The sequence below is a fragment of the Danio rerio genome, chromosome 17 (genome assembly GCF_052040795.2).
Source record: "Danio rerio strain M-AB ecotype USA chromosome 17, GRCz13ab, whole genome shotgun sequence".
In the NCBI taxonomy this organism is placed as follows: domain Eukaryota; kingdom Metazoa; phylum Chordata; class Actinopteri; order Cypriniformes; family Danionidae; genus Danio; species Danio rerio.
Window position 1 is genome coordinate 44,724,117 of NC_141037.1, and position 13,789 is coordinate 44,737,905.

Below are 13,789 nucleotides of genomic sequence, written 5' to 3' on the forward strand. Positions count from 1 at the left end.
ACCTCTAAAAAGTAATTAAAACCGAATTTGAAAACAAACGGTCAAAATGAAATAAAAACTAAAACTAATTTCATTCAACGACATCTCAAAATTGTATTACTTTAATGTTCTAAAATATTTCAATATACAAAATAAAAGCATATATACACATGTTAAAACTGCTAAACAGAATAACGTGTCGAGTCCTATAATATAGCCTATAGCAGTGGTTCCCAATCTTTTTTTTTTTTTTTTGCCTGAGACCCCCTTTTCCACCGGAAAATATTGTAAGGTCCCTTTCCACATTTAATGATATTATTTATCGCTCATATGAGTTTGCAGTAATTTGCAGTAAAAATGTTTTCAAACAAACAGTATGTTTATAACTAGTTCTAGATATGTTTAGGCACAAATAATAGCCTATTGTAAAATATATAAGCAAAACATCAGTAGGTCTTTTGTAACTGAAAAACGTAAGCCTTTGGCCTTCAAACTGGACCAAACTGGATTTGAAATTCAATAACAAAAATATCAGTATTCACACTGGTGTATAAGGGAAAAATATAATATAGGCTTTTACAATTTAATACTTGCATGTTATTTGTTATGCTCTATTAATTTGTAAAAGGATTGCTGCGTGGCGAATCATTGAGATTTGTGGAGGACGCATTACAAATTTGTCCATTTTTGCAGTGGTCCTCAACCTTTTTATCACTGCGGAGCTGTCAATGCTTGACAATTTTACCGTGGACAGGGTGATGGGGTGTTTGGTAGGTTGTTGGTTATAGGTTGCTAGGTGACCATCAACCGTTTTCTCAGAGGATGACAAGCTGACAAAACATTGCTGTCCCTCGATACAAGTTTTATTAATGGAGGAAATTACAAAGCACTGGAGTGTTTGGGTGTTCAGTGTTTGTTAGTCTTACTGAAATGTGAATATTCCATACAAGCTGAAACTGATGGGTCAATTCTTGTCACGTGAGTCGCGGTGCGCTTACGGGATTCATTGGCACGAGCACGTCACACTCTAGAAATAAGCGGTATCCAAATGGCCCCTAAAAGACCACCGTCTTTGGGATTCCCATCAGTTGATCTTCTTGCAGAGCCATGGTGGATTCAGCTGATATGTTGACACATGGGTAGCGAATCCATACCTTGGCATTTCATGGGATGTTCACTGGGCCTTTACCCTTAACAAAGACACTTTCCAAAGACTATTTCTTGTTTCTTACTTATTTTATTTCTTGTCTGTTTCTCGCTTATTTTGTTTCTTGTCTGTTTGTTACTTATTTTGCTAGATTGTGGGTTAAATTTGGGCGCTTAAGTGACCGGTAGTTGATAGATCGGATACGTTTGCAGCCAGAAGATAACGAGAATTATTTGTATTATTTATAAAATTTCCCATTTATTGTATTTTATTAACATTTACCCCCTCTCCAACCCTAAACCCAACCGTCACAGTAACGTAAAAACAGTAGTTGCACAGATTATTATTAATGTTGTTTATTAAATTACCCAATAAATTGTATTTTTTAACACCCACCCCCACCCCAACCGTCACAGTACTGGAAAAATATTAATGATTGCTATACAGTGTCATAAAAAAATGCTGCTATATTAATGTGCATATCGCACTTCCGGCCGGCCGCATATCCGATCTTGACTTTACCCAAATGACCGAGATGTAAGAGAGAGATATACGGTCTTTTTTCAAAATAAAAGACTTTTCAAAATAAAAGCTCGTTCAGACTCAGACAATAAATAAAGCGGAAATAAATAACGACTTCTTGTGCTTCCCGGTACCAATTGATCCACGGACCGGTGATTGAGGACCACTAAACTAGAGGATAAAATGAACTTAGGCAACATGATCATTCTCCTAGATGTCCAATGCTGAGAATTTGTTTAAACATGACACGACCCCCCACAGAGCTCGCTGAGGCCCACTTATGGGCTGGGACCCCCTGTTGGGAATGTTACATTAAATTGATCTGGTCCTTTTAATACATTTTAGGCTATATTTAGTTAAATCTGAAAATAGCTCTAGAATTCACAGTATTAGATTGAAAGAAAGCCAACAGCAGCCCACAGACTCTCCATCATAAGAGAAGTGGCTGAAAGTGGACAACACTACGTGTTTATTTTCTTTCTTTCTACTGATGAGGCAGAGAATAGAAGAGATAATAATGTGTTTTTGTAGCATGCTGTAATTATTGCAAGTGATAATGTGTTCAGCATTATGTTCCGCTGTTATCTCAGAAAGTGTGCTCAAAACAGTTTATATTCATCTTGTTGGTCACGGTAACCCTGCCCTGAGCCCCTGACGGATGCAGTTGTTACTTTTAGCTCTGCAATGTTTTGCTGCTACTTAATAAACTAAGGTCATACTAATACAACTAATAAAGACAGGTTTCTACCAGTTCACAGAGAAGCACAGCTCAATTATAATCACCTTGAGCGTGACACCGAGGACGTTGATGGCATCTTTGACCTGATGATGGGTTTCTGTTTGCCTGAGCTCCTCACACACCCACAAACCCAGACCGCAGATCGCCACACACCTAAAACACAGTAAAAACACAACCAGATTGATGTCAGACCAGTTGAGCACATCATTTACCATGTAAAAGCAGCCCTGTGTTGCTGTAAACATGTCATCAATAAAACATCAGTGTGTTTTTTTTATTTTTATAAAATAATAATGATGATTTTAGTACTGTATATGTTACTCCATGAGCAGTGTGTAATAAGTCATGTGGTTCTACCTGGCTCCTTCACATGTCTCACTGCGTGCAGTCTTCAAAAGAATGTTCACAAGATAGTCCTACACACAGAGACATAACACTTTATGTTAACACGTTGGTTTAGGGTTGTGTTTGTGGTAGCATAGCATAGCATAGCACAGAATAGCATAGCATAGCATAACATGACATAAAGCATAGGATGACAATGCATACCATAACATAGCATAACATAAGAGCAAACCATGACAAAACATAACCTATAGGATAATTTCCGCTACATTCATTCTTCCATAGCGGCGTGCCAAGCCAAAAATTCATCCCACCAGGGCTACATTACAGCTTCTCATTCAAAACAATTAGTTTTTTTAATAGGGGATAATTATCACACCAAAACGTATTAAAAGATAAGTGAATTATATATATATATATATATATATATATATATATATATATATATATATATATATATATATATATATATATATATATATATATATATATATATATATATAAATGAAATGTCCCTCAGGGATGTGTATTATCCACTATTTTATTATATATATATATATATATATATATATATATATATATATATATATATATATATATATATATATATATATATATATATATATATATATAAATATATATATATAAATGAACTGCAGTGCAATACAGGTTTCCTGTCTGGAAGAAATTAATAGCTCCTTATATTTTTAATATATTAATAGTATTATAGTTGGTTTGGTAAAAGTTCATTACGCCTTAATATTGGAAAAACAAAAGTTATGTCTGGGGAGTCAAACAACCGCATACCTTCATGTCCTCTTTGCCAACGAGGATATCCTCAGATCCAGGAACAGACTGAAGAGAGGGAATCTGCTGATACAAGTTCGGAAAACACACCAGCGAACCAAGAACAGCCTGAGCCTCGACTCGTGGAGCCTGACAAGTACAGCATTGGAAAAAGACAACATTGTAAAGCTGAAGAAGATGAAGCTGAGTTGAGGATGCAGATATACAGTAGATATTAACACTACCTCAAAGGAGTCTGTGTTGAGGATGCGAGCAGCCGCGGTGATGAAGTCTCCCACTAGCATGGTGAAGCCCGGCAGACCCAGAAAGAAGAAGCGAGGAGAGCACCACCTGATCATTGTGTTCAACACATCCTGGACAAACAACAACAGATCACAATCATGCTTTAGGGTTTAAGACATTTGTTTGACATTTTTATTTAGAACAAAGTAGAGAGGTGATGGATGAAGAACAATCACCCTCATAAACAAAATACTTCAGAAATACTTTCACTTGTGTATATGAACAGGTGCTTTTTGAAAACTCTGTTGAAAATATATATGATTAGCCCTGTTTGCATAATGGAATATTTCCCAAGTGATGTCTAACAGAGACGGGGGCATTTCTACAGAAATGCTTGTTCTATATTTTGTTTAGAGAAAGTCTTATTTGTTTTCGTGTGACTGGAATACAAAATTAAAAGAAAAAAAGACAAAATTGCTATAGTCAATATTATTAGCCCCCTTAAGAAAATAGGTTTTCACTGTTGTCCAATGACTTGCCTAATAAACTAACTTAACCTAGTTAAGGTTTAAAATTGCATAGCAGCTGAATACTAGTATCATGCAAAAAAAGTAAAGAAATAATAATAAAATAATAATAATAAAATAATAATAATAATAATATATATATATATATATATATTATATACATATACACACACACACACACACACACACACACACTACTACTACAGTATGCTTTAAAGGGTCACGAAACACCAAAACACATCTTCTGAGCTGTTGACAGTCGGATTTGTGTCCCACACTGCTAAAAACACTATTAGGACACATATATTACACTAAAAAGTGAAAATTGGTTGTTGTTGTGTTATTTCGACCAAATTTTTACTTCCGGTTTGAATCAAATTTGCGTCATGGCCATGAGATCTTGGAGTGTATTCCAGCGAGTAGACTGGACTTCTGTACCTGCTAGTACCGTATTACGTCTCTGAGTGTGCTGCATTAATGCATGAGTAAGACTTGGTTCAAACCAATCAGCGCTCTTTATTGTGTATGCATTTTAACTTCATTAATATGTATGCTAGCTTCGAAGACTGTCCCTGAAACAGTGTTCAGACGACAGAGAGACGCCACGTTGTGTTGCCAAAAGAAGTGGGAAAAGAATAAGAATTGTTTGGAGATACGAGTCGTCAATGTTGCTTTTCTAATTTGCTGCAGTGAAGGTTTGATTTCACTTTTTCTCTGTGAGAGCACAACTGGACTCACGTGTGGATCAGTGCACGTGACGTGCGGCAGAAATACGTTTGTACGGAACATTTTTTACCCGAGAACTTTTCGCATCTGGAAATGGATAAATCCAGATTTAGTGCTTGTGTCCTTTAAAAAAAATGCAGCTCCAGTTTTTTTTATTTATTGTCCTGTCTCTAATAAGTGTGTGCGATCAGTGCCCTTTCTTTGTTCATTCAGATGGCAAAGTTATAGTTCATATCGTCAGCAGTATTTTTTAAGTGTTTAAAGACAGACCTTAGTCAAAATGATTTCTAAGTTACTTATTTTACGTTAACATCACTCCAATATTATGGACCGAAAGATCCGCTGTAAATGCTGCTCTCTGAGTATAAACGTGGACACTGAAAGCAAACTATTGCGGACCGTCGTGTTTAATTTTCACAGCATTTTGTGACAGGATTTTCTACACACACACAGCTTTCTGACCTACCGAGTGCATCTTAGTTACCGAGAAATGCAGAGTATTTTTTTCTCTTATACAACATGTGGTACCAAACATTCCACCGTCATTAAACAGTCGCTACTTTTCTCCCCGGTGTGTTTGTTTGTTTTTACTTTGTGAAAATCAACGCATGCTCAAATGGAAACTCCCATTTTTATTCATATCCTTCCCCTTTTCCCTCCCCCGACACTCCCACCCAAACAGAGCTAGACACACCCACTTTCCTGACTTTTTCCAAACTAGGGGCTCTATTTTGACGGTCCATGCGCAAAGCGCAAAATGCAGGGCGCAAATGCTTTCAGGTCGTGTCAGGACGCGTTTTTGCTAATTTAAGGAAGGGAAATTTGCCTCGCGCTTTGGCGCATGGTCTAAAAGGGTTGAGTTCATTTTCTTAATGAGTTATAGGTGTGTTTTAAGAATAAACAAATTACAGTCTCATCTCCCATACCCTTTCAATTAATATTTGAAAAACTTACAGTGTCAAAAAAGGGCTACTCATTTTGTCTTCAACTCTATCTAACAATCTGGAAAGAAGTAAACATCTATATTATTACCAAGATATCTTTATAAAAACAGTAAAGTTACCAATAATTCAAATTTGTTACTTAGTGTGGAAACATCAATAACATATATTACATAGTAACGCTGTGCGATGGAACAAGTCTTACATTTGATTTTATTATTAAAAAAAGAAATGCAATTATATAAAATAATTATAAAAAATAATGAAAAAGTGATTATTGTGCTTCATTCCAGTCCTTTGCTTTGAAAATTAAATATAGTATTGAAAAATAATAATGAAATATGTTAAAATATATATCCAAAAAATAAAAATTTTAATAATAACATTTAAAAAAAAAGAAAAAAACTATAAAAACCTTATTTAGAAAAACAATAAGGCATTACCAGAAACAATATATATATATATATATATATATATATATATATATATATATATATATATATATATATATATATATATATATATATATATATATATATATATGAAGTCTTATTTGTTTTATTTTGGTGAGAATAAAAGCAGTTTTACATTTTTTTAAAAACATTTTATTAGCCCCTTTAAGCTATATATTTTTTCCAATAGTCTAGAGAACAAACAATCATTATACATTAACTTGCCTAATTACCCTAACCTGCCTAGTTAACCTATAACCAACGTAAACTTTTAAATGTCACTTTAAGCTGTATAGAAGTCGAATATTATTTTCTGTCATCATGGAAAAGATAAAATAAATCAGTTATTTGAACACACACACACACACACACACACACACACACACACACACACACACACACACACACACACACACACACACACACATATACATATGTCAGAATAGTTAGCCCAGCTGTTCTGTTTATTTTTTCCTCAATTTCTGTTTAGCGGAGAGAAGATCTTTTCAACACCCTAAATTATTAGCCCCGTTTATGTTTAACAGAGAGAAGATTTTTTTTGATCAAACAAACAAATGCTGATTTATCAAATTAATGGACAGTTTGCTATTGGTGGATTGCATATGATTGACAGGTTGTTCCCGCCTTCAGACACGTAAATGCATTATCAGAAAAAAAGAAGAGACTTTGCAAAAGAGTATTAAACTCTGATCAAATAATATAGGGGCAAAATAAAAAAATCCCCAGCACTGGGTTGCAGCTGGAAGCACATACAATGTGTAAAACAAATGCTGGAATAGTTGGTGGCTCATTCCACTGAGGAAACCCCTGATGAATAAGGGACTAAGCTGAAGGAAAATAAACGAATGAATAAAAAATAAATGTACAGATGTTACTACTTCGATGTGTTTTATTTTGCTGCCATTCATACCGCGGTGACGGCGGTAATTGATGCGCCAGCAGCATATGACCGCTGGGTGGCACTTTAACCACAGATATTCAGCTTTGCCTTTTCACAATGCTAAACAGACTGTTCTGTAGGCGTAGCTTACTGTATTTGAGGTGATGTGTTCAATTAAAATATAATTTTAATTTAGTTTTTCTGGTAATAGACATGCTCTTACACTATACTATGCTGTAGAAAAGATACATGGTGAGAAGTCAAAAAGCAAATATAAGAATTAAGTTATTAGCCTTCAGTGCCCAATTAAATTGCGTTGGGGTGAAAATAATGTTTTGATTTCTTTGACCATCATGGCAATGTTATTACCTCAAATCTTAAACGTGCGCATATGTAAAACAGCAAAATAATATACTGTAGATCATCCTGCCGGTAGAGCACATCACTTCACAGCACATCACCTCACAGTTGTTAACTTGCGATCACCTTACATTTAAAATTTGTTTACCTGGTTTATTGTAAACTTTTTTAGTGCAAAGAGGATTCGTTTTGGAAAACAGAATTGAAGAAATAAAAGACAAATAAAATGAAAGCACAAATAATGCCTGAATAAATGTTGCCAGCATGCACAATAACATTGTGAGTCTATAAGGTGTGAAGCATTACATAACTCAAAGTGAATGCATTAAGCGTTTTATAAACTGTTATTTCTGTCTCTCTCACATCAGTTTCTTTTAACTGCTGAATCATGCGCACAAACAAACAACTGCATAAACAAACACGGCTGCTCCGTAACTGCCACATTCATCTTCCTTAATTGAATCCTTTGTAAACACTGTCAGACGAAGAAGAAAAAAAAAACACAGCAATATAGGCAAAGCAAGCCGCATAAAAAAAAGAGTCCTGCTGAGAGCGAGATGTGAAATTGGTGAAAGCGCTGCATCTGCAGGGACATTTTACCCTCATTTTGCAATAAATGACCTTTGCAATGCTTAGCAACCAGTAGTAATTAAGCGCCACCAAACTGCCGCGTGATTACCCAAAATGAGCATTTTGCAGGAAGCGGCAATTCTGCAAAGCGGGACTATTATGCAGAGGTAAATACAGCACAATCTCAATTTAAAGCATGTGTGTGTGTGGCAATTTGACAACAGTTTAAATAGTACACACAAACCAGTAATATTTACTGTACACAATTCATCCTTTCAACTAAAAACTGCATGTAAACTGCGGCTCTTGGACCTTAACCTGAATGAGAACAGTGGAGGTTAAGATCAATATGAGGATGGTCAGAGTGTGTTTTTACTAAAGCCAGCCTGCAGTCCAGCACCTGTTGCTGCTATTTGTTGATTTTCCAGTTTCTATAGCAGTACGCAAAGATCTGCTTGATCATTAACTACAGGTCCAGCCTTTTCTGTACTGGTATATTTGTGACCCTGGAGCACAAAAACATATGTGTTTCTGTAAGTTGCACAGGTATGTTTGTGAGAATAGCCAAAGATGAGTTTTTCATTTTAAGCCAAAATTCATTAGACTATTAAGTAAAGATCATGTTGAGTTGAGTTATTTTGTTAAGTCCACACCTTAAATTTTGGTTGGTATTTTGCTTTGCAAAGAACTTTTTTTTGAAAAGATTCTTCTCAAGATTACAGATTTTCAAATAACCTCAAAAATGTTTACTGTTTGTTCAAAACTAAATTCTTGAGATTTTTAGGGACTATTATTTTTTTTGTTCAATCAACTTCAATTTGTAAAAAAAAAAAAAAAAGTGAAAGTAAAATAAAACCTAATATGTTAACTTAATTTTACATGATTTCCCACACAAATCGACTGAGTGGAACCCAGCATTTTTAACAGTGAAGTTCATTCTACACTCTAATTTTTATTATTTAATTTTTTTTTTTTCTATTTTACGGTTTATTTGCGCCAGCTGGGGTTATGGGGTTTGGTCATTAAATTACAGACAGTTGAAGTCAGAATTATTAGCCCCCCTGAATTATTAGACTGCTTGTTTATTTTTCCAACAATTTCTGTTTAACGGAGATTAATTTTTCAACACATTTATAAACATAATAGTTTTAATAACTTATTTCTAATAACTGATTTATTTTTTCTTTCCCATGATGACAGTAAATAATATTTTACTAGATAATTTTTCAAGACACTTCTATACAGCTTAAAGTGACATTTAAAGGCTTAACTAGGTTAATTAGGTTAACTAGGCAGGTTAGGGTAATTAGGCAAGTTATTGTATAATGATGGTTTGTCTTTAGATTATTGAGAAAAATATAGCTTAAGGGGCTAATAATTTTGTCCCTAAAATGGTATTTAAAAAAATTAAAAACTGCTTTTATTCTAGCCAAAATACAACAAATAAGACTTTTTCCGGAAGAAAAACTATTATCAGATATACTGTGAAAATTTCCTTGCTCTGTTAAACATCATTCGGAAAAAAAAAAAAAAAAAAAAAAAAATTAAGAAAGAAGAGAAAAAAAAAATCAAAGAGGGCTAATAATTCTGACTTCAACTGTATATTGTAAAGTAAGGAATATTAAATTACAGTAATATCCTTAAGATTAAATTTCTGTAATTAAATAAAAGTTATTTTACGGTAAATTTCTGTAATTCAATCACCGTTATTTAAAGTTTTTTTTTTTTTTTCGGCACCCCAGCTGCTGGAAACAAACCGTAAAATTACAATTTTATTTATTTATTTATTTTTATTTTTTTTACAGTGTAGGCATAGACTGGTATAATATTCTGACGGTATGATAACCTTTGATAAAAAATATCTTGGTTTCAGAGTTTGACAGATTTGTAGTTAATGCTCTAAAATATTATAATTTTAAATGTCTGGGTAAAAAAACGAAAACTTTTTCCCCATTTGCACACAATTTCTTTTAATTTAAGAAACATTTAAAATATTTTGACACAGTAAACATGTCGGGATGAATATTTCAAATGAATCATTAATTTCTGCTGTCTTTTTTTTGGTTTCAAAAACACAGATTTCTTCACGATTTAAAACAGCATCTTTAGATATCTTTTCTGCTGGAGATGGAAAAAAAAAATATAAATACAAAATCCTACACATAACTTAGGAATGGTATAGCAAAAAGTATTGCTGGTTTTAAAACCTTGACTTTTTAAAAGTGCTGTATAACTTGTAAATGGTTTTCGCCCCATGCCTTGTTCAGCCACAAATGATCCTATCCAAAAACTGTCCACAAATGGACATTTATTACTGGTTTTGTGGTCCAGTGTCACATACAGTAGAACAATGCTGTTTGTCAAACATTCAAGTTTTTACTACAGTATAATATGAAAATTATTATGTATTATTATAGTGTTTATTTTACAACTTACTAGTTTACGTTACTGAGAACATGAAATAGGTCATTTTAAAAAAAGAGGATTTTTGAAAAATGCAGATTTTCAAAAACACTCAATAAATTATATTTGTTGTTTCATTTTGTTCAAATAACTTTTTTAAATGGTATATTTTAAACTCAATTCTTCTTTTTTTTAATTTAATCTGTAAAATTACAGTTTTTACAGTAGTTCAGCCACAAATGATCCTATCGAAAAAATTAATAGTTTTATAGATCAATGTTGTTTCACACATTCCAGTTTTTACTACAGTGTATTAAATTCTCATGCAAATTAATATTATGTATTATTATAATGTTCATTTTACAACTTACTAGTTTACATAACTAAAAACATAAAATAGATGATTTTAAAAGTGATTTTTCTCAATATTCAGAGATCAGAACTCAAAAAATGAATGTTCAAACTATTTATTTAAATTATATATTTTTTAAATAAATTCTTGAGGTTGTTTTTTGGACAACTTAACTATTTTTTGTTCAATCAACTTACATTTGTAACTTAATTCCTTCATCTTTTCCCAACACAAATCAACTGTGTGGAACCCAACAATTTTTACAGTGTTGTTCAGCCACAAATGATCTTATCCAATAAAATGTCCACAAATGGACACTTATTACTGATTTTGTGGTCCAGGGTCACATTTCATAGATCGATGTTAATGTTATGTGTCATACAGTTTTCGCTCCAGTTTTGACTTTAAATGTTTGTGGAAATGATTATTAATTATGTGCTATTACAGTTTTTTTTATTTTACATTTAATGACAATATAGGACCCTGGACCACCAGTCATAATTATTTTAAAAGTGATATTTATACTTCATATAAAAAGCTGAATAAATAAGCTTTCCATTGGTGTATGTATTTGTTAAAATAGTATAATATTTAGCTAAGACTACAGCAACTATTTGAACGTTGGGAAAATTAATGTTCTAAAAAAATGATAAATAAATAAATAAATAAATCACCTTTAAAGTGTCCAAATTAAGTACTTAGCAATTCATATTACAAAACAATTATTAGGATTTGATATATAATAAGGTTTTAGTATATTTTTAAATAAAAATGGCTATATATCTATTTTATTTATTTATTTATTTTTTGGCTACTGAATAGCCCAAGATGGCTATTGCAGAGAGTGACGGCATTTAATAAATTCACACTGTATATTACTGTTAATTAAATTAAGTTGGCAGTTCATTAAATAAATAATTTATATAATTAAGTATTACATCTTTACAATTTTAACCGGCACTGTTGACCAACAAACAAACAAACAAACAAAAAAAGTGTCACACTACAAAACAATTGTCTCCATTATCTAATATCGACTAATGTATTTACTAAAACAAACTAATAATGAACAATACTTGTATAGCATTTATTAATCAGTTCAAAATGTACTAATGCATTATTGAAATCTAAAGTCTCTGTGTTAGCATTGGTTAGTTAACATAAAACTTTATTTCCATTAATTACCACTAACAAAGACGAATAAACTGGGTAATAAATGTGGTGTTCATAGTTTGTTCATGTTAGTGAACTGTAAAACGTGTTACCAATAAAAAAGGTTTATAAGCTGTTCAAAACTCTACTTGTAATACTGTTGTGCATGTAGGATTTTAACATATTTAGTATTCAGTGCTGTAGTAGATAAGGTCAAGCTTAAACTTGAGTAACAATTCATACCATTTGCTTTTAGCTTATTACCTGCCTATTATTAAGATATTAACTGTTTGTTAGCATATATAAAGTATGACCTCATTTGTCTCCCTTACCCACTACCTAAACCTACAAGCTTACTAACTATTAATAAGCAGCTAATTAGTAGTTTATTCAACTTAAAGTCTCAGTTAATCCCTGTTAATGATTTGTAAACAGTGAAAATTGTACATTAAAATAAAATGTGACCAAAAATAATGTAATGACAGTAGTGTTTTTCAAGCATTTTTTTTCTTAAGCTTTGGGTGTCAAAGTGAAAAGTTGTTTCTGAGGTGAACTTGAACAGCTTCATCCAGTGAGAGTTAAAACACACACACACACACACACACACACACACACACACACACACACACACACACACACACACACACACACACACACAAAAGAGATGCACTTTTGCTGTCTCTGAGCTCTGTCTGGGCTTCATATCTGGCCCTTGTGGATCTGGTCGGAGAACTCAAGCCAACATTTGCACAAATAGAATCTGGACACTTCAAAAAAAGAAGGAAAAAAAAAGGGTTAAGGGGGGAAAAAGCACTTTTGCTTCCTTTCTCGTCCACCTTCTCAAGTTTTCCATTCCATCTCTATATTCAAGGTGCTCTTATTTATTTGTTTATTTATTTATTTATTTTTTGGACTAGACCAAATTCAAAGAAAACCAAATAAAGAGAGAGTAGCGCTTGAGAGCTGAATGCATTTCAGCACACTGCGTAAAGATCAAGACCAGAGACAAACAAATAAACTGTTTAGCCAAAAGAAGGAAAAAATAAAAAAGATGTTGATTGTATGCACTGCATAAAAGGCTTTTCATACTTGAGATATTTTGTCTTGTTGCCAGTCCAAATATCTAAAAATTATTAATTATTAATATTATGTAAACGTTTGTTCTGAGTGTTTTATTTTAACCATAACTACTTTTCTCTTAAATGAGCAGAAACAGAGAGATAATCGAATGCTTTCATTATAGATCTGTGCATTCTTAAGGAGACACCTTGTCTCAAACAAAACAAAACAAAACAGAGATGATAACAGAGGTGTCACTTTTAAATTGGGTATACAGAAGCTGATCTGGAATCAGCTTATCATATGAATCACATCTGTAAAATATGGGAGATTTTCAGCAAAAACGAGAGGGTTGACATGTATGCAGTGAACAGAAAGTGTTTGTGAAAAAAAAAAGTTTTGAAAAGGGAATGCAAAACATGCGTGATGAAGCAAAACACCTTTCCGAGATAGCACAAATCATCTTTCCAAGATAATGCAAATAATCTTTCCGAGATAGCGCAAATCATCTTTCAGAGAAGACGCACATCATCTTTCCGAGATAACGCAAAACATCTTTGCGAGATAATGCAAATTATCTTTCAG

The 13,789-nt window shown here is 32.9% G+C and overlaps 1 protein-coding gene across 19 annotated transcripts in view; it reads right to left on the reverse strand.

Moving 5' to 3' along the window:
- Positions 1-13,789, reverse strand: part of ralgapa2 (Ral GTPase activating protein catalytic subunit alpha 2) — a 324,396-nt gene that overhangs the window by 132,025 nt on the left and 178,582 nt on the right. For all 19 annotated transcript variants that reach the window (XR_015513714.1, XR_015513715.1, XM_087290968.1 and 16 more), the window contains 4 exons: positions 3,764-3,892; positions 3,540-3,668; positions 2,745-2,803; positions 2,432-2,540 (listed from right to left, as the gene is read on the reverse strand). Coding sequence is in view for 17 of the 19 variants with exons in the window: in XM_087290968.1 (XP_087147094.1) it covers positions 2,432-2,540; positions 2,745-2,803; positions 3,540-3,668; positions 3,764-3,892 (426 nt within the window). In the remaining 2 variants the exon portion in view is untranslated. The remainder of the gene's footprint in view (positions 1-2,431; positions 2,541-2,744; positions 2,804-3,539; positions 3,669-3,763; positions 3,893-13,789) is intronic.